General features: G+C 56.6%; 2 protein-coding genes and 1 pseudogene across 3 annotated transcripts; 2 read left to right on the top strand and 1 right to left on the bottom strand.

The window, feature by feature from the left end:
- The first annotated feature begins 119 nt into the window (after nucleotides 1-119).
- CASTOR1 (cytosolic arginine sensor for mTORC1 subunit 1) lies at nucleotides 120-4606 on the top strand. Of its 2 annotated transcripts, none has more exons than XM_054594403.1 (9): nucleotides 120-290; nucleotides 907-977; nucleotides 2181-2368; nucleotides 2454-2586; nucleotides 2858-2981; nucleotides 3431-3544; nucleotides 3652-3734; nucleotides 3823-3917; nucleotides 4051-4606. In XM_054594403.1, the coding sequence occupies exons 1-9, from the start codon at nucleotides 178-180 to the stop codon at nucleotides 4117-4119; spliced, it is 990 nt and encodes a 329-aa protein (XP_054450378.1). In that variant the 5' UTR covers nucleotides 120-177; the 3' UTR covers nucleotides 4120-4606. The 2 variants fall into 2 exon arrangements, with proteins under 2 accessions (XP_054450378.1, XP_054450377.1); XM_054594402.1 differs by having other exon boundaries at nucleotides 2855-2981.
- Nucleotides 4607-14047: 9441 nt separating this feature from the next.
- On the bottom strand, nucleotides 14048-14394 carry LOC129087141 (40S ribosomal protein S26-like; annotated as a pseudogene).
- A 3332-nt stretch (nucleotides 14395-17726) lies between these two features.
- OSM (oncostatin M) lies at nucleotides 17727-20420 on the top strand. The gene is made up of 3 exons (XM_054594094.1): nucleotides 17727-17760; nucleotides 19145-19278; nucleotides 19878-20420. The coding sequence occupies exons 1-3, from the start codon at nucleotides 17727-17729 to the stop codon at nucleotides 20418-20420; spliced, it is 711 nt and encodes a 236-aa protein (XP_054450069.1).
- Nucleotides 20421-24444: the final 4024 nt, after the last annotated feature.

Genomic DNA, 24444 nt, shown 5'->3' with positions numbered 1-24444 from the left:
GCAGGGCGTGGCCCTCGGGGAGCTAGACGCGGCGCCGGGCTGGGCGGGTCCGAGGCGTAGCGGGCGGCGTGGAGCCGGCAGCGCCGCGTCTCCTTTAAGCCCCCGGCACCGCCCCCCACCCGCCCCCGGCGCGGCCTGGGTCTAGCTGGCGGCGGGGTCGGGTCCTTGTGGACCGCGATGGAGCTGCACATCCTAGAGCACCGGGTGCGGGTGCTGAGTCTCGCCCGCTCCGGTCTCTGGCTCTACACCCACCCGCTCATCAAGCTGCTATTCCTGCCCCGCCGAAGCCGGTGCGCGTCCGGGTTCGGGGCACAGATTAGGGTGGGCTCCACCTTCGTTCCGGGACGGGGTCTGGAGTTTAGAGTCGCCGCGGGGCGAGCAGGGGCGAACGGGGGCGAACGGGGGCGAACGGGAGCGGGCGGGAGGGCCCTTCCACCCCACTCCACCCCCGGCCGCCATCCGGCCGGGCCTTACCCTCCCTGGGACCGCCGCCTATCTGGGGCCAGTTAAGGCGCAAACAGCCTAAAGTGGGCAATGCTTAATTCCGAGCCGTATCAGGTTGGGGCATTGCTTTCTGGCGACTGCGGGAAACTTCTTCCCAACGCCTCCCATCGGTTCAGAAGGGCCGGTGTAGGCGACTCCAGGTCCGATGCCCCGGGGCTGTGGCCGCGGGTGAGCCTCTCCTCCCTCCCGGAATGGAGGGGCGGGGGGCTCCTGCGGAGGTCTGGAGGCGAAAAGCAGTTCGCGATTCCAAAGATGGGGCCCACACCCCACTGCCACTGGGAGGAAAGTCGAGGCTTGGGGGACAGGGAGGCGCCCGGCGAAGGGGTATTTTGGGCGGATGGAGCGAAGTCTACCCGCTCCCCGTGCAAACCCAGGCTGAAGATGTCCCCCACCCCCAACCAGGTGCAAGTTCTTCAGCCTGACGGAGACTCCCGAGGATTACACGCTCATGGTGGACGAGGAGGGCTTCAAAGGTGGGGGCTGGGCTGGGAAGAGACGTTTCGCTCTCCTCTTCACGGGATTCTCACTAGATGCTGGGGTCCAATGACCCAGGAACTGAGGCCTTCAAGGCAGCGGGATCTGGGTTCAACTTGGATTCCTCAACTCACTGGCTGTGTGCCCTTGAGCAAGTCACTTCCCCTCTCTGAGCTGTTTGTTTCCTCTTATGGAAAATGGGTAGAGTTATAATTCTGATCTAATAGGGTCCCATGAGGGCTTTATAAACAGGCCGCGTTTGAAGGGCACTTAGCAGGCTCAGACTGGCAGCAGGGCCTCAGTTATACTTGCTGGCAAGAATCAGGGGTTCCCGTGGCTATATCCCCTTAGCCATTATTTTCTTTTGGATTTTTCTCCCTGGTGCTGTTCATCCCCTTCCTGGCTGTCTGGGAACTCCAGGAGTCTGAGAGGTGGCGAAGGAATGCAGGAGCAGGCAGCCAGCCCAGGGCAGGGTCCTGGGGGTTGGGGTGGGGGAGGTCTTAGCTTTGCTTGGGCAATTAGCAGCCACCCTGGCCCCAGCCCCTGGTCTGGATTGGACACCAGCCTGGCCCCTCCCTGGCTTCTGGAGCTGACATCTGGCGCCTACTCCTGCCAGCCTGACCTATCCTCACAGGCCTGGAGTCTCAGGCCTGCCAAGTGGGGCTTGACCTATCTCCCACTGAGCTGTTTCGGGCCTTAGTTTCCCTGTTTGTACTGCAGGGAAGTTTGGATCGGAAAGTTTGGGTCTGTGAAGGAGGAAGAGCATATCCCAGCCAACCTGATCTCTTGGCGCCCTCTTGTGGTGCCACGCTGTATAAAGCCTCAACCCACAAAACACTGTCAGTAGGTACACACTGTTATCCCATTTTACAGATGAGGAAACTGAGGCTCAGAGAAGTTAAATAATTTGCACCAGGTCAACAGTAAGTAAATGGCAAAGCTGGGATTTGAACCCAGGTCTGTCTAAATCTGGAGCTCTAATCTTAACTGGAAAGTTTGAATCCTTGGCAGGCTAGCACCTGAAGCACGTGTCAGCCCTTGTATACATGCAGGTGTCAGGAGCAGAGCGTGGGGGAGGGAGATGGCCCCAGTCTCCAGACCTGGCCTTACCTAGGTAGAGCCCTCCAAGGCACAGACAGGGAAACTGAGGGGCAGGGGCCAGCCCTTCAGGCCCTGACTGGTCATGTGCCCTCTGCCTGCAGAGCTGCCCCCATCCGAGTTTCTGCAAGTGGCTGAGGCCACGTGGCTGGTGATGAATGTGTCATCCCACAGTGGTGCAGCAGTGCAAGCTGCTGGGGTCACCAAGATTGCCCGTTCAGTCATTGCACCGCTGGCCGAGCACCATGTGTCCGTGCTGATGTTGTCCACTTACCAGACAGATTTCATCCTGGTGAGTTTTCCACAGGTGCCAGTGTAGGGCAGGGGGGGTATGGCTGCCTGGGGCCAATATGATATGCCATCTTCCTGTGGCCCAGGTGCGGGAGCAGGACCTGTCTGTGGTGATCCACACGTTGGCCCAGGAGTTCGACATTTACCGAGAGGTGGGCGGGGAGCCAGTGCCTGTTGCCAGGGATGATTCCAGCAATGGCTTTCCCCGTGCACAGCATGGTGAGGGCGCCCTCTACACCCAGACCTGGGCGGGGGGGCTCCTCTCCCTACTGCGGCCCTTTGCTTGTGCAGGTGTGTCTGTGCATCTGTGCATGAGACTAGCTGACACTGACTGCCTCACAAGATAGGGAGTTGGGGCTGGGGAAACCAAGGCAGGTTTCTGCAGAACAGGAGGCTGCACTCAGCCCAGGCCCCTCCCTGGCCAGCCACCAGAGGGCGCCCCAGCCCATGGTCCTTTTTTCACCCTCCACATCCTGGTTCCTCCCAGCAGGGCCAAACCCTACAGTGCATCCCATCCAGAGCCCACAGAACCGCTTTTGTGTCCTCACACTGGACCCTGAAACACTGCCAGCCATCGCCACAACCCTCATTGACGTCCTCTTCTACTCCCACAGGTGGGCCTTGTTTACATTTAGTCTGTCTTCACATTATTCCCTATGTTCTGTCCCGCCACCTTCCACCCATCCCTTGGTTCTGCAACTTTGTGCCCTGTTCTGTGTCTTGGTTCCTGGCAACCTGTGATGCCTGTATGCCATTCATTGATCTTCAAGAAAGCTCCATTGCTACAGCTGGAGCCCTCTGCTCTAGTGTGGGCATGCCCTGGTCAGGCCCTCTGGCCCTGGGGTCCTTTGGAACAGGCAGGGTTCATTGTCTTCCCCCATTATCCCCCCTCCTCTATCCCCCCCACACACACTTGGAACCATTAGAAGACCAGGGTCCTAGGACAGGAAAGGAAAGTAGCCCAGAGACAAGAGGGCCTGCCCAGGAGTCCAGAGGCTGACCAGGAGGAGATGGAGTGGGCTGGGTGCCTAGCAGAGTACCTGAGCCTCCTGTCCCTCCCCAGCATCCCCAAAGAGGCGGCCCCTGGTGATCCTGGACCCAGCTCCATCACGTTCTTTGCCTTCTCCCTCATCGAGGGCTACATCTCCATCGTCATGGATGCAGAGACGCAGAAAAAGTATGTGACCCCTGATCCTGGGTGGGCCACAGATGCTAAGCTAGGCCCAGGGAAGAAGGAGATGGGGCATTAGACTCGGGAGTCACCAGGCCCCCCTGCCTCCCCAGGTTCCCCAGTGACCTCCTGCTGACCAGCTCCACGGGAGAGCTCTGGAGGATGGTGCGCATCGGGGGACAGCCCCTGGGTTTCGGTGAGGAGCACTCCCTGTGTGCTGGGGGCCTGGCAAGGGCTAGTGGGGTGACCAGGGTGATCCACAAGGACCTCTCCCCAACCCCCAGATGAATGCGGGATTGTGGCCCAGATTGCAGGTCCCCTGGCTGCAGCTGACATCTCTGCCTACTACATCAGCACCTTCAACTTTGACCACGCCCTGGTACGCACCACAGGCTGGGGTTGCGGCTCCCGGAGGGACACTGCGGCCCAGAAGGATGGGGGGACAGGAGGTGGTCCCAGAGGGCGGGGCAGTTGGAGCGGCCCTGACCTCTTCCTCCCCTACCTGTCCGCAGGTGCCTGAGGATGGCATCAGCAGTGTCATCGAAGTCCTCCAGCGGCGGCAGGAGGGCCTGGGCTCCTGAGGCAGAGGGGAGCGGCAGTCTCGATGCTCTCCCCTTGTCCTCAGCTTCCAGAGACTTCTCTAAGCTATTTCCTCAAGCTCTGGAGTGAGCCCACTTCCCTCTCCTTCCTCCCTCATTCATGCAGGGGGACCCCCTCCTGCGCTTTGTATGTAAGCTACATGCAGGCACCGGCTCTCACATGGACACGTGTGTCTGCCCACACAGGGGAACACGGTGCTCCGGGCTTCCACGAGGAAGCCCTCAATCCATCACTCCCTGCGCAGCCTCTGGCGTTTGCACATTCCCTGCCTGAGGCTCGAGTCACCCTCCCTCTCAGAACCCGGGGCCAGCTTCTCCCTGGACAGGGCCCTAATCTCCGTTCTGCCTCTGGCTGGGTTGTCTTCCCTGGCCAAGTGAGTTCTGACAGTGCCTCCCCGTCTCGGGGCCTCCAAGAAAAGTATTTTTACATCTCTCTCTCTCCTTTTTTAAAAAATCAACTTGTTAATAAAGGGCTTGTAGTGACCAGGCTGGGCTGTGGTCTTTGGGGGGTCGTCTGAGCCTCAGCCACAGCGCTGTGCTGTTCCCCAGGCCCCGCTGCCTGAGGTCCCGGTGTCCCCGTGTAGCTGGCTTGGGTCCGGGCTCACCTCCCCTTCCTCGGTTCTCCCCTCTAGAGTGGTAGGTGAACCATGTCCATTTTAGATGAGGAACCAAAGCTTTCAAAAGTGAAGTGACTTAGAGCCAAGGTTACACGATTCCCATCCAGGGCTGCCTGGCTCTGAAGTCTGGGCTCTTTCTTCATTCCTTCTGCTCCTGGAATAGCCCAGGAGTTTCTGAACATGGGTAGAAACTCCCAGACCCTCCCACCTGGAGATTCCCCAGCTTTCCCTGCCACCTTGGGGATGGCTGACATATTGTGAAACCTCCTTGCGAAGGCCGGAGAGCACCATTCTTCCAGGCCACTGCCCGCTTGCTTTTGGGCCACGCCTGCGCCTGGCTGTCCTCCACAGGAGTCCCTGCTGGCCCAGAGATCAGTCAGGTCTTGCCTCCAGGGCTCTCCTGGCTTAGTGGTGGAAGGGGGCCGGCCAGAGTGGGGACTTCAGAGTCGGCGCCGTGGTCTGCCGGCCAGGAGGACAGGACGGGCCTGGGGGCCACCTGGAGCCCGCCGTCCCCTTGACGGCTACATGCCTGGGCCAGAGTTTCCTGTCATGGGGGGGCCATCTCCCCACTCTGTGAGGCTGGGATTCCACTGTGGCCTGATGGGGCCCCACAGATGCAGCAGGGAGGTTATCAGGTGCCTTCAGCCCAGACCCGCCCGCACTCAGGAAGGGAAGAAGGGTGTGACTTCGTCGTACTCAGAGCTTGCGGTGGCTCCTCAGAAAAGTCAGAGCGGGGGCCAGGCCTCTGGCAGTGCGCCCGCCCTGGTCCTGGGGACCTGGGGACCTACAGGTCCGAGGAGCTGAGAGCGCATCCTGGCCCGGTGAGTGAGCAGTCAGGGACCCTTGGCCTCAGTTTCCCCATGTGCACAGAGACCTAGGAGTAGCCCCTTCAGGACTGTATGCCCCGTGGCCCTGGGTAGGGGGTGTTTCTTTGTAGTCTTTTGTGGAGGGGGAGCCTTAATTCTCCCTGAAGGGCCTGCCATGACCCTGCCCGGCTCGAGCGACATCTGGGGCTGAGGTGGGGGTTTCAGAACCAGAATTCTTGGAGCTGCTCGACCTGCCACTGGAGAGCCCCTGGTCTCACATTTGGCTCTGGGGGTCCGTCCATCTGCCAGTCTCCCTCTGAGTCCCCGCTTGATTTGACTGTTTCTGTCTTCCTGGCTTTCCAAGTACCTCAGGCCTCCCCCAGACCCTCAAACCCAACGGTGGTTAGTCCTTGGGGCTGCCCACAGGACTGGCCGAGGGGGCTACAGGCACACCCGGCGGGCTGGTCGGACTCCAGACTCTGGTCAGCGTCCCCACGTGTGTCTCTTTCATGTGCGTGTGTCTGAGGGGAGGGCTTTTAGCTCCCAGGTGTCCTTGCAGGTCACTGGGCCTGCTCTCGACCTTCAGTGAAGTACAAAAAGAAAGGCGTGCTCTGGGAACCCTAGAGGCACTGGCGTCGGGCACAGAGAGCTTGGAAGGTACCTGGGGGATGTGACCCTGGATCTCACCCACTGATGATGCTCTGGATGTTGTCATCAGACAGGCCATGAGCTGTCCCAGGCTGAGGGGGTGGCTCATGGAACCACGTCCTTGTTCCACCCAGGACCTGGGAGGGTTTTTGGGCAAAGGAGTCGGTCCGATCATTCCAGGCCTGGGGGGTTGGGCTCAGCTTGGGTCAGTCATGACCCGGGCTGGGGGCGCTTGCTGACCTGCAGCCCATGCCTGTGTCCTCCCAGGCCTGGGAGCCCCAGTCCGCCTATTCACACCAGCACAGCCACTCTAAGCAGGCACCTTGGGCCTGGCCAGAGGGATGTGTTGAGCAGGGCCCCAGACTGCGGAGTCTGAGTGCTTGTCGTCATAAAGACGGCAGCCTGGGCCTGGGCGGCGCTGCCCACGGTCCCTCAGAGAGTGGGCAGGGCTCTCAGCCCTCTGACCGCCGGCCGGGTGTCCAGCATCTGCAGGGAGGATGTGGACCTGAGTAGGGGGTTCTTGGGTGGGTGGGGACGGGACGTGAGGCAACCTCAGGCGGGAAGAGTCAGCGAAACTCGTTGCCACCCTTTCTGATTTTCATGCCTATACAGAGGAAGTGACCTCTTAAGTCCTCCTCGAAGATACTTAAGCAGAAATTCTGGGCTTAAAGTTCTCACTCCCACCCCTGCCAGACAGGCCCACATGCTCCCCTGCTTGCCAAGTTGCTCCAGACCTGGATTCTTGGTCCTATGTGGTGGGGAGAATAAACTACACGCCTTTTTAATGTCCCACCAGCCTGCAGGATTCTACCGGGTGGGAAGGAGCCAAGAGGGGGAGCCCAGTCTGCAGCTGGTTTCCTGTGTCCCTATGTCAAGGCTGGGGGGCACTCCTGTAATTCATGCATTCAACACATGCTCTTTATCCCCCTCAACACAGGGGGAAATGAAGCACTGAGAGGTGAAGCTAGTCACCCAAGGTCACACCGCTGAGCATGGCAGGAACATAATTCCAAAAGAGGAGCCTCGGGTGAAGTTCCCTGGAGGAAGGGACACTTTAGCTGAACCCTGAGGGATGAGATGATTTTGTAAGATCCCTCGCAATCCTAGCTGTCTGCGTTGGTGGCTGGGTGTCTGCTGCCGGTGGCAACGAGTGCGTGGGCAGGCACGCGAGGTCTAGCCTCCCTGACCTTGGGCCTGGCCGGATGGATGTGTTGAGCAATGGCCGTCATTTGTGTCTCACTTTCCCAGGCCAGCCCCGGGGCCGGGGTTCCAGAGCCAGGGCCATCTCAAATGGGGCTTCCCAGAGCTTCCTTCCTGGGGGTTTGTTCATGGCCAAGTGGGTGCGTGAGCCGCCCAGGTGTCTGTGTGCCGTGTGGGCATGATGTGCGGGACTACGTTTGCTGTCAGTACAGGCCTTCACATGCATCTGCACAGGTCCATCTTTCTGTGGAAAGTGTGTGTATGTCCATTTACATGCGTGTCTAAGTATCAGTCTATCCCAGTATGTACCTGTGTCTCTGTTAGAGTCTGCATGTCTACGGCTGTGTGTGCGTCTGATTGTGTATGAGCATCAGCTGTGCACCTGGCCCCACCTCCGCATGTGTCCTGTGTGTGTGTGCACCTGGGCCTGTGTGTGTGCACCTGGTGCACATTTCTGTCTATCTTGACGGTGGTTGGGGAAATTTTTATCACACCCTTGTGTATGCATACGTGTTCTGCACACACAGGGACATGTGTAACCTCCTGTCCCCTTTCCTTCCCTGAGCCACGCCCCCTCAGGCCTTCCTGTCTCGCCCTGATCCCAGAAGGCCCAGCTCCCTGCAGTCACCGGAGGAATGGTGGGCTGTTGGGGCCTGCCCCCCAGCCCTCCCCCTCCGCCTTCCACCCTCGCCCCCCACAGCCTCAGCCACATCCTCCCTGGCCTCCCTCCTACCTTTCCCCTTCGCCTTCTCTGTCCTGTCTCTTCGGTCTGCAGCCCAAATCAAACCAGACCCTGCTTTCTGCCCACTGTACACAAGCCCCTCGGCCTGGACCCTCCAAAGTGACACTCTCACCCCCCTGATTCAGCCCACGGTTATCCTCACCTGTGTCACTGCCCCAGACTCCCTGCTAGTCTCCCTTCCTCAGTCTTCCTCTTGTCTGGCCACAAAAACACACCCTGCACCGCCCTAGCATGTCCCCTCATTCCCTGATCGCCAGCCTCTGGCATCCCCCCCACCAGGAAGTCTGCCTTTGAGACCCATGCACCCCCTGCAAGCCGCTGCCGGCAGCCCTGCCACCAGTGCCTCACCCGAGATGGCCCTCACCCAGAGCCAGGAGGAGCCTACCCTCCCGGTGGCTGCATGCCCTGGCCTTTCAGGTGAGGCGAGTACTTTCCAGGTCAACAGGGGGGCCTGGGACAGGTGCTATAGCCCTGGAAGGGCTGTGGGAGGCCCGCTGCCCTCTCCCGCCCCTTTCCTGCTGACGGCTGTCCGGCCCCTTGCTTTTCCTGCTGTGGCTGTGTTTTTAAGCTCTGCCTTCAAGAAAAGGTTTTTTAATTCAGGTGAAAGCCACATACTATAAAATTAACCATTTTAAAGGGGCTAACTCAGTGGCATGTTGTGCATTCACAATATTGTATGACCATCACGTCTATCTAGTTCCAAACATTTTCGTTACCCACCCCCTGAAGGAAATCCCATACCCATTTGCTCTCTCTCCCCGTTCCTCCTCCCCCTGGCTCCTGGTAACAACTAATCTGCATTGTCTCTACAGATTTCCCTATTCCTGACTGTTCATATAAATGGAATTGTATAATCATTGGCTTTAGACGTCTAGCCTATTTCATTCAACATAATGTTTTTTAAGGTGCATCCAGGCAAGAGCATGTGTCAGGACTTCATTCCTTTTCATGGCTCAGTAATATTCCATGGTGTGGTCATTGCATGATTTTTAACCATTATCCATTGACGGACATCTGGGTTCTCGTCTTTTGCCTTCTTGACAGTCGAGGTGCCCCGCATTTGCTTTTAATGGAACACTGTCTGCCTCTCTTCCTTATACACTCAATCTATGTACAGGGTGCCCTGGACCCCTTGCCCCTTGAATGGCCACTAGTAGCCTCCTGGACAGAGCAAGTTTTGATGGCCTTTTCTCCCCCTTGGAGCTGCAGGATTTGTTTCTTTTTTCAGATCAAGACAAAAGCCCAGCATTTCCTTGATGTCTCCATTACAAGAGGGGGAAGAAAGCAGGTCTTCCCGGCAACTGTCCCTGGTCATTTTCTCTAGGCCAGTAGCTGGCATACCTGAAAGTGAGGCCCACCTCTGTGTCCCAGGGTCCCCTTGGGACCAGTGCTGTCATTTGTAGGCAGGCTCATGGGGATCTTGACCAGTCCTCCGCATCTGTTGCCAGTTTTCATCTCTGTTGAGCAAAGTTCCCAAGCTTTTGCTGCGCTCACTGTGCTGTGCAGCTGACACCAGGAAAAGACTGCCCGTCCCACTTCCTCCCCCCATGCCCTTCGCCCCTCCTGTGCCCATCCCCAGGCTGTGGCTAAACTAAGGACTCCCACTGCAAGTGCCGGGAAACCAGTGCAACCAGCAGAAAAGAAGCTGCCATCACGTCCTGTGTAGCTGGGACACCCCGTGTTGTTGGCCTGGGCTTTGAGCAGGAACCAGAGGCTCAGGGAAATCACCCAGTCTCCCTGGCTGCACCGGCCATGTTCTCGCCTTGCTGGCTTCGCAGGACCTCTCCGCCCCCGACCCCAATGGTGTTGGGGAAGCTGTCCAAAGCAGCAGACCCATGAGATCCTGGCTCAGAAACCCCAGACACACGAAAGGGGCATGTCTCCTGAGCCTGGCATTAGTCCTGGGGAAGGATACTGATTAATCCTGTTCGGGACACAGTCACATTGCTAGACCCCAGGGTACCACCAAGGCCAGGCTGGGTGGTGTTCCTCTCCTGTGGCCAGAATTGGGCAGCTTGACAAATGGGTCTTCCAGGCCTTTCTGCCTGTTGGACGCTAGCCTGTGTGTCTGTTACCATTCAGAACCTAGATATAAAAGTGCGTTCAGGGTCGTTTCACTCACCTGTAAGCCTTGTCTTGCTTACCGATTGATCCCCTGCACCAAGCCTGGTGCCCCACACATACAGTGAGCCACTTATATCTTAAATATAGGTTGAATGAGGGGCTAAAAAGCAACTATGATTTGTCTGATTTTCAAAATGTAGGCTTGTCCCTTCACACGAAGACTGGCCCCTTTCTATGGGGCTGTCAGTTGTCACTTATGTTGAACTCATTGACATGAGATCTTTAAAGGAAGCCAGAGAAATGACTCCACTTTTTACTTTTCAGTTCATTTTCCTGGAAAATGTTGACATCTGCAGTGAATGAGAGAATAGATTTTTGAACTGGTTTTAGAAAAATTATCATAAAGGAAAAAGTCAGCGTCTTTGACATTGAGGCTTCCCCAAAAGGAGATCATGCGCTTTGGTGTTTTGTGAGTGATTTGATTCCAATTTACTTGGAGAGAAGTGGCCAGAGAGGGCATGGCAAAGGCTCCGTAAGAACCTGCTGCTGCCTGGCAGCGAGGTGGGCCTGCACCTGGGGAGGCCTGGCTGCAGCGGCACTAGACGTGGGGTGGGGACGTGCCTGGGCCCTACACCCTGGGGGCGCAGATGGCCTTCCTGGGGCTTCTGCAGGTGGCCACTCACCTGCGACCATGCATTCGTCCATCCTCTAAGGATTCAGTGAGCACTTAGCACATTCAGGCTTTTGGTGTGCTCCAGAGGAGGGCGACAGGGTGTCACCGCACGGCCCACACCCTCGGATTTACAGTCTGGCTGAGGACACACCCCACGGTTGTAAAAATTTACAACTCTGAAGAGTGCTGCAAAGCGGGGTAGCATGGTACTCTGGAAGGGTCAGGGGAGCTGGGGCAGGGACCCCCCTGGGCTGGAGGGTGGTCAGGGAGGGCTTCCCTGAAGAGGTGAAGCTTGGACTGGACCTTGATGTCCAGGTGGCAGTTGAGTAGGTGGAGTGTTCAGGCAGTGGGAACAGCATGTGCAAAGGCCCTGGGGTGAGGACTCAGCTCCCCTGAGGGACTGAAGAGGGTTGGGAAGGTGGCAGGCTACAGAGGTATGAGTGAGGCTGGAGAGGTGGGCAGGTCTTGGTGGCCCTGGTAATGACTTCGGCTTTTCCTGAATGGCAATGGGAAGCCAGGGGAGTGGGACGAGGCTGTGTTGCACAAGGCCCTCTAGAGGGGCTGTAATAGCAGCAAAGCTATTTTACAAATGATTCCGTTTCCCTATCCTTCTTTGCCTTCCTCCCTCTCTGGTAATTTCTAGCCACACCTGCCATTCTCTGAACTTGTCCTAGAGGGTCTTGTTTGCATGTGGCCTTATGCAGTTACCTCCACCTGTGGAATTCATGGCATCTCTTTCTCTGCATTCTGCATTCAAGGACAGTGCTATCTTTACAGACCTGCAGAAAGAGCACCTCCTCTGCCAAGCCCTCCTTCTTGCTTCTGGCAGCCCCACAGCCAGGGAGTGGCCTCCTGTCTCCCCACTGTACGAGTCCTTTGTGTTCCTTTTGGCTGAGCTTTTGCTCACCCCCAGCTGTGTGACCTTCTGCCAAGTACCCCACCTCTCAGACCTCAGTTTCCCCATCTAGAAGACAGACAATGATTTCTGCCTCAAGGTGCTTGTGAGGATTCAATGAGCCCACCTGTGTGAAACGCTCGGAACCGGGCCCGCGGGCAGGAGAGCCCCAGAAACGTGCGATTATCGCCCCAGGCATATGCGTGGGCACCAGACCATTTATGGCAACAACGTGATGTTTCAAAATATGCATTGAATGTTGTCATCATGAGAAAAGGCAGGACTCGTTGGACTTCCTGATCCTCAGTTAATGTTTAGGGTTATTTTATTTACAGTGACTTCTCAGTGCTTGGGGCTGCTAAGGGACCCCACGCAGCTCTACAGGGCTGTGGGCCCTCTGTGGTCATCTCGCCTGGCCACTCACCTCACAGAGCGGCCCTGGGCTCAGAGAGGGTGGCCAGGCGGAGGTGGGGGTTGTTCCAGGCCAGCCCGAGAGTGGACAGCAGGGCAGCCTCCTGGTCTCCTGGTCATTCCACCTCAGAGGAGATGTCGGCCCCCACTTGCCTTCTTCTCCTTGACTTGAGGGTTCCCTGCAGAGGGGCCCGGTCTAGGTGTAGGGTAAGGGGGACGCCAAGAGGTTCCTACACAGAAGTGAGTTCTTTCTCTCGCTCTCCTCTGCTGCACTTCCCTGAATGGGTGTTTGGGCTTCTTGGAAGGGAGATCAATGGTCTATTTTGGGGGAGTCCCTGGGAGCAGGGGGCACATGGCTCCTCACTCCTGGGGACTCACCAGATCCCAGAAGGACTATGCAGCAGTTCTGGAGCCAAAGGATCCCCCAGCCCAGGATGATCTCACTGACCTCACGGGCGGAGTCTTGCTCACCCCAACTTTATGTAACAACGTCTTTCTCAACCATCCTCAAAGCCACTCTGTGACATAAGCAAATGTGAGTCCTCATCTGCCCCAGTGGCTAGAGGGTAAGAGTTTATCAAGAGCCCGCTGAGGACCAGGTGCTTTCGAGCACGCTGTCACTGAACTACGCTGACCATCCTTCAAGGCAGCCTCTGCCACCACATTTTTTAAAAATTGAGATACAATTCACATACCACCAAATGTATCATTTTTTAGGGTATAATCAGTGGTTTTTTGTGTAGTCACGAGATTGTGCAATCAACACTACCTAATTCAAAAACATTTCACCATCCTCAAAGAACCCCTGTACCCATTAGCTGTCACGCCCCATCCCCAGACCCCTCCGACCCCAGCTCCTGGAAACCACTAATCTACTATCTGTCCCTGTGGATTTACTATTCCAGACATTTCATATAAAGGGAATCATAAAACATGTGGCCTTTTGTGACTGACCACTTTCATTTAGCATGATGTCCACAAGGTTTATCTGCATCGTAGTATGTATCAGTACCTCATTCCTTTTTGTGGCTGACTAATAGCCTATTGTATGGGTAGACCACATACAATGATTTTATTTAATAAATAAATAAAAGATTTTATTTATTTTTAGAGAGATGGGAAGGGAGGAAGAAAGAGAGAAACATTGATACACCAGAGAAACATTGATCGGTGCCTCTTGCGCACCCCCAGCTGAGGATCCAGCCTGAAACCCAGGCAGGTGCCCTGACCGGGAATCCAACCAGTGACCCCTTGCTTTGCAGGATGATGCCCAACCCACTGAGCCACATCAGTCAGGGCTAGACCACAATTTTTTAATCCATTTTCTGTTGCTGGACATTTGGGTTGTTTCTACTTTGGGGCTATGGTAAATAAATGCCGCTATGAACATTTGTGTACAAGTTTTTGTGTAAACATAAGTTTTCGATTCTCTTGGTGTATATCTAGGTGTGGAACGGTTGGGTGTCTGACATCTCTATGTTTAACCCTTTGAGGAACTGCCCAACTGTCTTCCAAAGTGACTGCATCATTATATGTTCACACCAGCAGTGTATCAGGGCTCAGATTTCTTCACATCCTCTCCAACACTTGCTACTGTCTGCCTTTGATTATAGCCACTGTAGTGGGTGTGAAGTGGCATCTCATTGCGGTTTTGATTTGCATTTCCTTTTTCGCTAATGATGATGTTGAACATCTTTTTCATGTACTTGTTGGCCATTTGTCTCTCTCTTATGGAGAAATGTCTATTCAAATCCTTTGCCCATTTTTGTTTTCTGGGTTGTTTTTTTTTTAAGTATAATTTCCATTTTATTTTTTTCCGGAAGACTTTTCTTCAATCCTTAAGAACTTAGCTCTTTACATGGGCTTTGGTGGAGGTCATGAGGCAGCATCTCAGGTCTATATCAGGGTGGGGGTGTTCGGTCCTCCTGGGCTTCACAAGAGCGATCCCTGACCACCTTGCTGTGAATGGTATAACTCACACAGTAATGTAGTTTCGTGTACAGCTTGGGAAGCACATAGGCATCAAAGACACTCACTTTGGAAATACACCTAAAGGCTGTGGCCTCTACTACGTTTCAAATGACAAACTGCCTAGTGGCCTTGTCCTTGGGCACGCATCAGGTGCAGCTGGTACAGTGAATGGGCTGCACATGGCTGTGGCTTTTTTTGGCAAGAGTATTGTTCCTTATTTTCTTGGTCATCTTGGAAGCAAGGACACAAGAGAGGCTCCTTTGCCCATTTTTGAATTGGGTTGCTCGTCTCTTGGTTGTTAAGTTGTACCACTGTTGTCTTCAGAGTGGAAACAGCCTCAGGAAGGGGGTGTGACTGGATCAAAACCACTGAGCTCACAAGCAGATTGGTCTCTGCCTCCCACCCAGCAGGTCAGGGGCCACTGCCTCTCTACCCAGTGGACAAGTGGAGTGGCCTGCAATTTTGACCCATCCCCAGGCCATACCAGGTTCTGTCCTTGTAGAAGGTGGACCAGGGAGCGGCAGTTCTGAGGAAACAAGCTGGCCCTCTTTCCCTCCCCAAATCACGCGGAATGGGCTGACGTGGCCCAGGAAGAGGGGAGAGCTCGGGTCCTGTGGTCAGGGAGCCTATTTATACTAACTGGGCCGTGTTGCAAGCTTTTCCTGCTGGTGACAGGGACGTCACTGGGCGCTGACCTCACCAGAAACGCTGACGCATCTTTCCTTCATGCTTTGTCAAATGGGCAGTCGGCCTCCTCATCTTGGGGCCACTCAGTATCCTCCTGCCCATCCCTGTCCCCTCCCACCTAGCTCTGGAATCTCCCCCAGCATCCCTACTTCCTGTAGCCCTCCAACCATGCCCTTCTCTTGTAAGCTGTTATGAGCTGAATGGTGTCCCTCTAATTCATGCATTGGTTGAAGTCCAAACCCCTCGTACCTCAGAATGTGAAAGTATCTGGAGATGGGCCTGATTAAGGTAAAATGACGTCATTGGGTGGACCCTAATGCAATATGACTGATGTTCTTATAAGTAAAGGAGATTAGGATGTAGGCACTCACACAGACCGAGGAAGGACCGTGTGAGGACACAGCGAGAAGGTGGCCATCTGCAAACCAAGGAGAGACTGTAGAATGAAATCGACCTCGCTGACACCTTGACCTCGGACTTCTAGCTCCAAGGCTGGGAGAACATATCTTTCTATTATATAAGCCACCTGGGCTATGGGATTCGTGTAGGGCACCCTGAGCAAAACAATAGATGAGCCCTTCCTGCCTTTGGTAGCCCTGGTGCCTGGGGCCTGTGCAGGTGTTCAGAGCCTGGGCTTTCAAATTCGACAGCCCTGGTTTGTTTGAATGCCCTGCTGCTCTTAACTGTGACCATGCATAATGACCTCAGGCAGTGACTTCACATCTCTGGGTCTCAGAGTTTTCTTTAAACTGAGAGACAATTGGTTTCCCTGGACCATGGGGAGGGGAGAATGATGTAAAGCCTCTGCTGTCCCCCAGCAATAGCTGAGAGGGGCTAGAAGCACCCTGACCAGACCTGGCCCCGGAGCAGGCCCTGAGCTTCTCCGAGTTCCGATTTCCTCATTAAAGGGGGCCGAAACACCGGAGGCCAGCCGGCCACTCCCTCTCTCTTGGGGCTGTTGCAAAATGAGATCAGGGATGTGAAATGAAGAAGGACCCTGGCTTGGCATGGGCACAGGAAGCAGCCTTGCGGGGGTAGGCACAGAAATGAGGAATTTAGCGGAAGCAACATTCTCAGGAGGAGAATCCAGAACTGGCCCTCAGGCGATGGTGGGGTGACTGGGCATGGTGCAATGAGTGCCAGGCTGGGGTGCCAGGGAGCAGGTGGGGGCCGAAGGGCCGCCTGCTGGGCCTGGGACTGCGGCTGGTTTTGTTCACTGCTGTAATCTCAGCACCTGGGAGCGGCTGACACAGAGCAGGGCAAATTTATTGAATGAACCAAGTTTTGATGACGGTTGTCTCTACAGAGGAGACACAGGTGGGAGCTGCTTTGGGGGTCAGAACGGATGCCAGAGGTAGAGACGGACAGGAGAGCGTCCAGCCCTGACCCCTTGGGCTTCCCTGGCCCAGGCTCCAGAGGACCAGTGGGAGCAACCAGGCCTCCCTTGCAGTCCCCAGGGGCCCCTGGCTTCCCAGCTTCTGACACCCTCCTCCCTGCCAGGCTCCCGAGGACGCGGGCTGGTGGCCTTCTCCCAGGCCTGGTCAATGTGCCAGCACCTCCAGTCATGGCCTGCAGGCCTGAGCCAGCCCCTCTGCCTCCTTGTTTGCCCTCGCCTGGGCCTCAGTTTACCGCATGGTGAAGTGGCTGGTTGGCTGGTGAGGCCTTGTCTCCAGGGCCCCTTCATTCTGATATTCAGAAGTCTGTGAACCACAGAGGACCAACCCATGATCACTATCTTTCAGAGAAAGTGAAACCTGGTCCCCAACCGTCACCACGGCGACTCCCCCTCCCCGGTTTCCCCTCTGAGCTCATCGCTTCCCCATCTCTTCCACTCCCCACCTCACAACAACCACCCCCTCCCCCACCAGCTAGTACTTGGAATTAGGCTTTCATCTTTCCTTTTTCCTTTAAAGAACTTTTGCCTTTTATGTCCATGACGGCAGCAGCCCTGAGGTGGGCCGGGAAATGGTTTTCTAGACGGGCTTTTTAACGAACTAAGCACCGAATCGGGAAATGCTTTTCAAATCCTCATTTTACAGGTGGGGCCTCTGAGGCCCAGAGAGGTGAGGCAACCTGCCTCGGGTCACGTAGCATGTCAGTGGGCTTGAACCCTTATCTCCTGTTTCTCTTGCTCCAAGCACCTGGTTCTCCCCGAGGACCCTGTCTGTAGAAAAGGCGCCCAGCTGCTGCAATGGGCCTGGGCTGTTTGTGTGGAAGGTGCGCGGTGGGGAGAAGGAGGCAGCCAGGAGCCCCGCTCGGGGTGTGGAGGTCCTGGGGCCAGAACCACAATCTCGGGGCTGCCAGCCTGGGTCTGGCTCTGTGCCCAGAGCCCGGTGGTTTCCGCTCACAGATGTCCCAACAGCCCCGGCAGGAGGGCGGGAAGAGCGCCCAAGGAGGAAGATGTCTTGCTCCCTCAGCCCCAAACCACAGTGGCCCGTGGGGCTGATGGCTCCTGAGCCAAGACTGACCTGCGGGCCATGAAGGGGCCCGACTCGCAGACTTCCCCCTCTGTCCCAGGCATAGCACCTTGCGGATGGCACGGACCCCCTCGCTCCCTGTTCACCCCAGGAAGGCTGAGGCTGCAGTTTGCATCATCCCTGGGCGTGGGGCTGACCTCGAAGAACGAATTCGAAGAAAAGAGGAGGAGGAGCAGGCATGCCACTGTGCCCAGCACCCATTGGCCGCTCGTGGAAACTTTGGTTTTTGGGGTCATGTTCCCAGAAGAAGGCCTGCCCTCCCCCCTCCCCCTCCCCACCCACCTCACGAGGTGTTGGCCAATCGCTCTGGCAGGCCATAAAGTGGCTGTCAGCCCGTAGGACTCCCAGCCTGGAGGTGTCATCTCCAACAGGCGCAGGCCAGAGCTTGGACACCCAGCATGTGGGCACAGCTTATGAGGAGGACGCTGCTCAGTAAGTACTTCCTTCCTCCCCGACCAGCACCCACTTGCCGTGAACCAAGGGTGCCAGCGGGAAGCAGGGGTACCCTCTGTCCTGTGGGAGGTGGGGAGACCAGGCACTGGCCAGAAGGATGCTGAAGTGGAAAGGGAGCCAGGAGCTCAGGCAAAGAGAGGGGTCCACTGGGAACACAGCATCTTCACAGGGCAGAGAAGGGGTATCCCAGGAGGGCTTCCAGGGGAGGCAATGTAAAGGCGGCTCAGGGAGCCAGGGAGTGAGGGGAGGCGACGAGTGAGGAGAGAGGCTGGGGAAGCAGGAGGGAGGCAGGAGTTGTGCTGTGTAGAGGAGGAAGCTGCAGAAGCTGAAGAGAAAAACGGTGCAGTGTCTGGAGGGGCCTCCTTCTTGCCTTGATTTGCAGGGCCTGGGATGAATAGACACGGTCAGCCAGGCCCAGGGGCTCTGGAGCACACATAGCCACACCCACAGGGTGACACACACACAGAGCCATGTGACATCATCCAGAGCCCTCAATCTTACCAACCTGGGAACCCCCACATGCAGCCTGGGATGGAACACAACTGCTTCCTTGAGCCTCACACAGAGCTGGACAGACACCCCGGTCCCACCTGCACATTCAGCAGATACCTGGGGAGGTGGTGAGGGGCGCGCTGTGGTCGCCGTGCCTGGGTGCCCAGCCCCTCCACCCTCCCCAGCAGCGTCTTCCCCAAGGGGCCGGATGGTTCTTAGGAAGCGAACATGGTGTCACTGCCTTCCGGGCCATTGCACCACAGGCCCCTTCCGACCACGTGGCTGCTGGTGGGTGGGGGGAGGCAGATGAGCCATAGCCGTGCCCAGCCCCTCGCCACATTCAGAAAGCCTCGCAGCATCCCTGTGAGCCCGGCAGGAGTGGCCACTTATGGAGAGAGGAAGAAGGCTCAAGGTTGAGGAAGAGCTGGCCTTGTCTAGCTTGGGCAACCCTTCTTCAGCTCCTTGCTTTTCCTGTCAGTAAAACGGGGCCTGTTTCAGGGAGCCGGGGGCCTGTGGCAATAGCTCTCTCTTGGCCTGGAGGTCTCGCAGGCAGCATCCCCAGCTGGGCCGCCCCGGGTCGGCTCCTGAGGCAGGCAGGATTGGCGGGCACAGGAGCCCCGGCCAGGCCCCCAGCGTCCTCTTAAAGGCCTGCTTGGTGAATCGCAGCCGCTGGTTCAGGTGCTGGGCAGTAGCTCCCTGGACAGGTGCCAGAGGCCCCAGCAGGTGCCCCTGTGCACACGAAACGCCCCTCCCACCCTCCATGGCACGTAGGCTAGATGAGGGGCTGCAGGCCCTGAGCGCCCTCCCCTCTGAAGTCTGCCCACCCATGGCTTCCTCACCAAGTCAGGTGACATCCCTTTTTCTGTCCCAGGTCTGATCCTCAGACTCCTGTTCCTGAACCCAGTGGCCGCGGGCAACTGCTCAGGTGATGGCCAGCAGCTCCTCCAGCAGCTCCAGCATCAGGCAGACCTCATGCAAGACACCGGCACGCTCCTGGACCTCTATGTGAGTGCCCAGCCCCTGGTGGCATCAGTCTCAGAGAACTTCAGGGCCAGGGCAGGACTGAGCCCCGGGGAGGATCAGGCCCAACTCTCACTTGCTCAACCCCAACTCACCATGCGGTTGGGGTGGAGAAAACGAGTCTCTCTCTTATTCCAGGACCACGTCAAACATCTAAAGCCTATCCCTAGCCTCCCTAGCCCAGTGGGCCTGGTGTGTGAAGTTCAGCCGCATTACCCCTTTCCTCCGTTCGTCCAGCACGTTTAGTGCACACCTATCACAAGCCTTGTTCTGGGCCCCAGAGATGCAGCAGTGAACAAAGCAGTCTGCCCTCCTAAAGCTCGTGGTCATCTTCCCACTGACACTGCCCACGCCACAGTCACCACCTGTGTGGCCACCCACACCAGGCCCCCTGCGTCCCTCTGGCCGTGCCTGGAGTGACCAGGGAGTCCTCTCCCTTCTCGGGCCTTAGTTTCTGGACCTGTACAGTGGGAAGATTGGGTAGGGGCTGGATGAGGCCAAGCATTTCGAGACTGACCACAGCAGACTTGTCTGTGTGTGTGCTGCAGGCTCCAGAACTCACCCCGATTCTCCTTTCCCCCCAGATCCGCATCCAAGGCCTTGATGTGTCTGGATTGAAAGAGCACTGCCAAGAGCGCCCCGGGGTCTTTCCTAGAGAGGACGTCCTTCAGAAGCTCAGCAGGAGGGACTTCCTGCAGACCCTCAACACGGAGCTTGGCCGGGTCTTACACAGACTGGCCATTCTCCAGCAGGACCTCCCCAAAGTCCTGGAATTGGAGGTGGCGAAGATGTATATGCATGGGGTCAGGAACAACATCCACTGCATGGCCCAATTGCTGCGAGGCTCCCCGAAGACTGATGAACCCACTCTGGCAAACCAGGGGACCTCGCCACCACCCACCCCTGCCTCAGACGCCTTTCAGCGCAAATTGGAGGGTTGCCGGTTCCTGCGTGGCTACCACCGCTTCATGCACTCAGTGGGACGGGTCTTTCGCAAGTGGCGGGAGACCCCGAGCCGGAGGAGCCGGAGACACAGCCCCCGACGGGTCCTGCAGAAGGAGGTTCACAGGATGCAACCCTCCATGAGAGGCAAGAGACTCGTGCCCAGGGGGCAGCTGCCCCGGTAGCCGTAGGGACCCCACAGCAGATGAAGGATCAGATGAAGGATCAGATGAAGGATCAGCAGGTGCTCCTCAGGATGGCGCCGCCCTGGGGTCTCCAGACCTGCTTGCCACCTCTCAGAAGTGCACTTTAAGGGGCGGAGCCAGGTGGGCTCCTCTACCTCCTCCCAGTTCGGGGGATAGATTCAGACCATCATGTCTCCCCAGCCATGAGTTCCCCAGTCCCAGTGGGGTGACTGGGTCAGGCCACGCGGGGCCAACTTTCCATTGATTCAGGGGTCTGATGACACAGGCTGACTCATGGCCAGACTGACTGCCCCCTCTTCCCCCCAACTCTGCTCCCGGAGGTCTGCCGGCCTTTCCTTCTCATGACTTGCAGAGCTGTTGCCCCCAGACTTCCTCCTTTCCATGGTGGCATGGTTCCAAGGGGAGGTCAGGGTCTGAGCTGGCCTCCTATGCCTCATCGCCAGTCTCAGGCCAGACACCTGGACATCTGGGTGACCTCACTTTAGGCAGCTATGACAGGGGCAGTGTGTCATATAAGAAGCACTGATCTGGGAGGTCCAAGGAAAGGGGCTTACGTCCCGCCTTGGCCCCTAACTCACTGTGTGGCCTCAGGCAGGCCACTTTACCTCTCTGGACCTCAATTTTGCCTTTGTGAATCACAGGGGTTGGGGACCGTGTAAAGCCTTCTCTGCCTGTCAGCTGCTGGAACTCCATGACATAGGGTGGAATGCAAAATCTTTCCAGAAATCGGGACATGCTGTGCAAATTGCCAGGGGTGCAGATTGAGCTCTTTGCAGACTTTCCAGGGCCTAGCTCAGTCTTGGGTTCTGGCCGTTGACTGCTCCCCCTGGTGGAGGATCTTGGAATTTTCTCATGCTGAAACCATTGTCCTCTTGAAAGGTTATAGGTCAATTCCTTGTAGGGACAGAATTAATTTATCAATTTTTATCCGTTTTTACCTGTTTTTTTATTTATAAGGCTTATTTATGATGTATATTTAATGTTAATATTGTGCCAACATATATTTAAAACTTGCCTGGTTTCTAAAGCCCATGTGTCTTTCTGTTGCCTTGTGCGAGAGGATTTGGGTGGGGTAGGCTGGCCTCTCGGAGAGGGGATGGTCCCTAGGTGGCAAGGCCAAAGGCGGCCACCACCTGAGCAGCTCCAGCCCTCAGTCTGAGTCCCTGAGGGCTGAAGCTCCTTGCACCATCCAGGAAGGGAAGTCTCATGCACCAGTCGGAGTGTGGGGGTGTCTCAAACACAGACAAAGAGTTTGTTGTGTCTGAACGGGTCTCCCTTGAGATGTCGGAGACTAGGGGTGCCTGGGGTTTGGGAGCACGGGGGGAGGGATGTTGGCTGGAGTGTCTGGCTTGCTCTGGCCCCTGTGGGTGTATGGCTGGGGTATGTGTGCTGATGTGTTTTGCATGAGATGAGCAAGATAATAATAGATCCTGTCTTAGATGTGGCCTGTGACCTGGTTATGTGCTTGAAACTGCTTTCTGAAGGGCTGTAGGAGGTGGAGATTCCATCTGGCCACCAGAAAACTGGGCTGCTTCCCTATGGCCCACCTCAGGAGGGGTACCTATAGGCCGATGGATAATGTGCTAAGGCAGAAGCTACAAAGGAAGGGTTAATTTAATGGAAGCCTATGAATTGATCTGGATCAGTCCCTACCTACTCTTACTTCCTGGGATCGGGGTCAAAGGTAGAAACAGGACTTGATAACTGAAGTAGAGGAGATCCCCATGCGGACTCTCTCCAATAGATTTGATCCACTTGGAAGATGCAAAGACTGAGGCTCGGAGAGTTTGAGTCACCTGCCCACGTCCTCAGAGCTGTTTACTGAGGGCAAACACATTTTGAATTCAGGCCCATTAGATGCCAGAGTCGGAGCATATTCCTGTTACTTCTCAGCCTCTATAACTCTGCTGACAATTTTATGAGCCCCTGAGGGCACAGTGCTCCCAGCTGAGGAGGCAGGTAGACAATAGACAAGCAAAAGTGCAAACAGGTGCATCTGCGATTGGAGTGCAAGCTCAGCAAAAATAAAGCAGCATGATATAATAGTGAGAGAGTCGAGTGATGTGGGTGGTCAGGTGGCATCTGAAAAAGGTGACATCCGCTCTGCAGTCTAAAGGATACGGGTGCCTCCAAGTGGCACAGTTAGGGCAAAGGTTCTGAGCTTTCAAGGATCAGAGTTATCAAAAAGGCCCAGAGAAGAGATCCATCTGGCTCAAGGTCACAGTGCAGGGCTTAGGCCCGAAGTCTCTGCCCCTGACTCCCAACCAGCTGTCTTCCTGAGTAGCAGCCCAAAGTATTCCAGGCTACTTACTAAGTGCCTGGTAGGGGTTCTGCACTGCCCCCCACTGGACTCTCCCTTTTACTCGTGTTCCTTCCACACTGGCCACCTTTGGGCTGCAGAAATGCCCAGGGCTCTGTCCTCCTACACTGCCTCCGCCTATGCTGTTCTCTCTGTCTGGAATGCTGTTCCCATGGTCTGGGCCCAGCAACTTGGTTATTTGTTCTCTCAAAACTGCCCCATCACCAGTATGATGTTTGCATTACCGTCCACTTCCCTCACTAGCCTGAAGCGGCAAAGGAGGAGGCCACATCTGCTTCTCTCTGCTCTGTCGAGCACCCAGCACTGTGTCTGCGCCCAACAGGAGCTCAGTGAAGAGCAAGACAGAAGAGGACCACGAGGAAGTCCAAGTGCTGAGGAGTGTGCCAGGCAGCCTGGCTCAGAGAGGTGCCAGCCCGGTGTTGTCAACAGCAGGCGGCCTCTTCTCTGCCCTGCCCCAGCATGGGGGTAGGGGGCTTTCCTTGGGCTGGGCTGCTGGGAAGCTGTGGGTGGGAGGTGGCAACTGAAAGCCAGGCATGCTCAGGTTCTCGGAGCGGAAGGTGAGGTGGCGCTGCGGTGGGTGTGCTGTTGCCCACGGAGAGGGCAGATGTTGGTCTGCGGAGGAAGAACTGGGAAGCCCAAGGTGGCTGTCTCCCGCCTCTGGCTGGGCCCCTTGCCAGCCCCCGCTTTGTGGATAAGCCCCGGGAGAGGGGTCTGGGGCTGGCTTAGAGCAGCACCCACCCCACAGGAAGCAGGTCAAGGATCTCCTGACTCTGGGGCAGGGGTCTTGGGGGTCTCACCTGTGAGGATTTGTCACCTCCACACTGTCTCTTGATGAGACTACAGTTGCAGGTGTCCCCAAATCGCTGTCTCCAGCCTGGTTCTCTCCAAGCCCAGCTCCACAGACTCAGCGGCCAGGAACATCCATGGGTTCCTCAAAGTCAAAGTCACCCCCAAACTCACACATTTCTGCTTCCTATGTGCCCCCACTGCAGTTCCGGAACCCCAACCCATTCCTGTCTCTTCCTGCAGCCTCTCCTCTCCTCTCCTTGATCACAAAGGCCCCATCTCTGGCACATGCCCTCGTTCCTACCGCCAGCTGGGCCCCGGCTCCCTGGACACGGTCTGTCATCTCACTGCGTCTGCTGTTCACAGGCCTTCGATGACTCCCTCCTGTCTGACTGCCTGTGGCATCACCTCCACGTTCCTCACCGCAGCACGCCAGGCTGACACTGCCAGCTCATCTCAGCACACTCAGCTGGCAGCCCAACAACCCCAGAGCCTGCATTTCCCTTCCCGCAATGGGTCAGCTCAAATGTCCCCTCCTTCCTGACTACCCCATCCAGAGGGCACTGTGGGGCTTCCCTGGGCTGTGGGCAGCTTGCAGGAGGTCACGTCTGGAGTCAGAACGACCCCTCTCTGATCGCCCCTGTCCCCCACAAACAGCACCCACTGCTGTGAGATAGTGGTTCCCATGACCATCTGCGGTGACAGGCAGCTAGGCAGGGCTCTAACAATAGCTTTTGTGTCATAGAGCGTGTTGATCCCCCCCCCCCGCCCCCACAAGACACATTTCCCCTGGAGAGGAGATCCGCCATGAGCCTGCAAATAGCATGTGTTCCCCACGATGGTCTATGTGAAGGGACAAAGTAGCCATGGGCCATGGGTGAGCTGACACAGGCTGGG

Source organism: Pteronotus mesoamericanus, unplaced genomic scaffold (assembly GCF_021234165.1).
Source record: "Pteronotus mesoamericanus isolate MK-2021 breed Mesoamerican mustached bat unplaced genomic scaffold, CSHL_Meso_final scaffold_507, whole genome shotgun sequence".
Lineage (NCBI taxonomy): Eukaryota > Metazoa > Chordata > Mammalia > Chiroptera > Mormoopidae > Pteronotus > Pteronotus mesoamericanus.
This window is presented reverse-complemented; position numbering and strand designations above follow the sequence as displayed.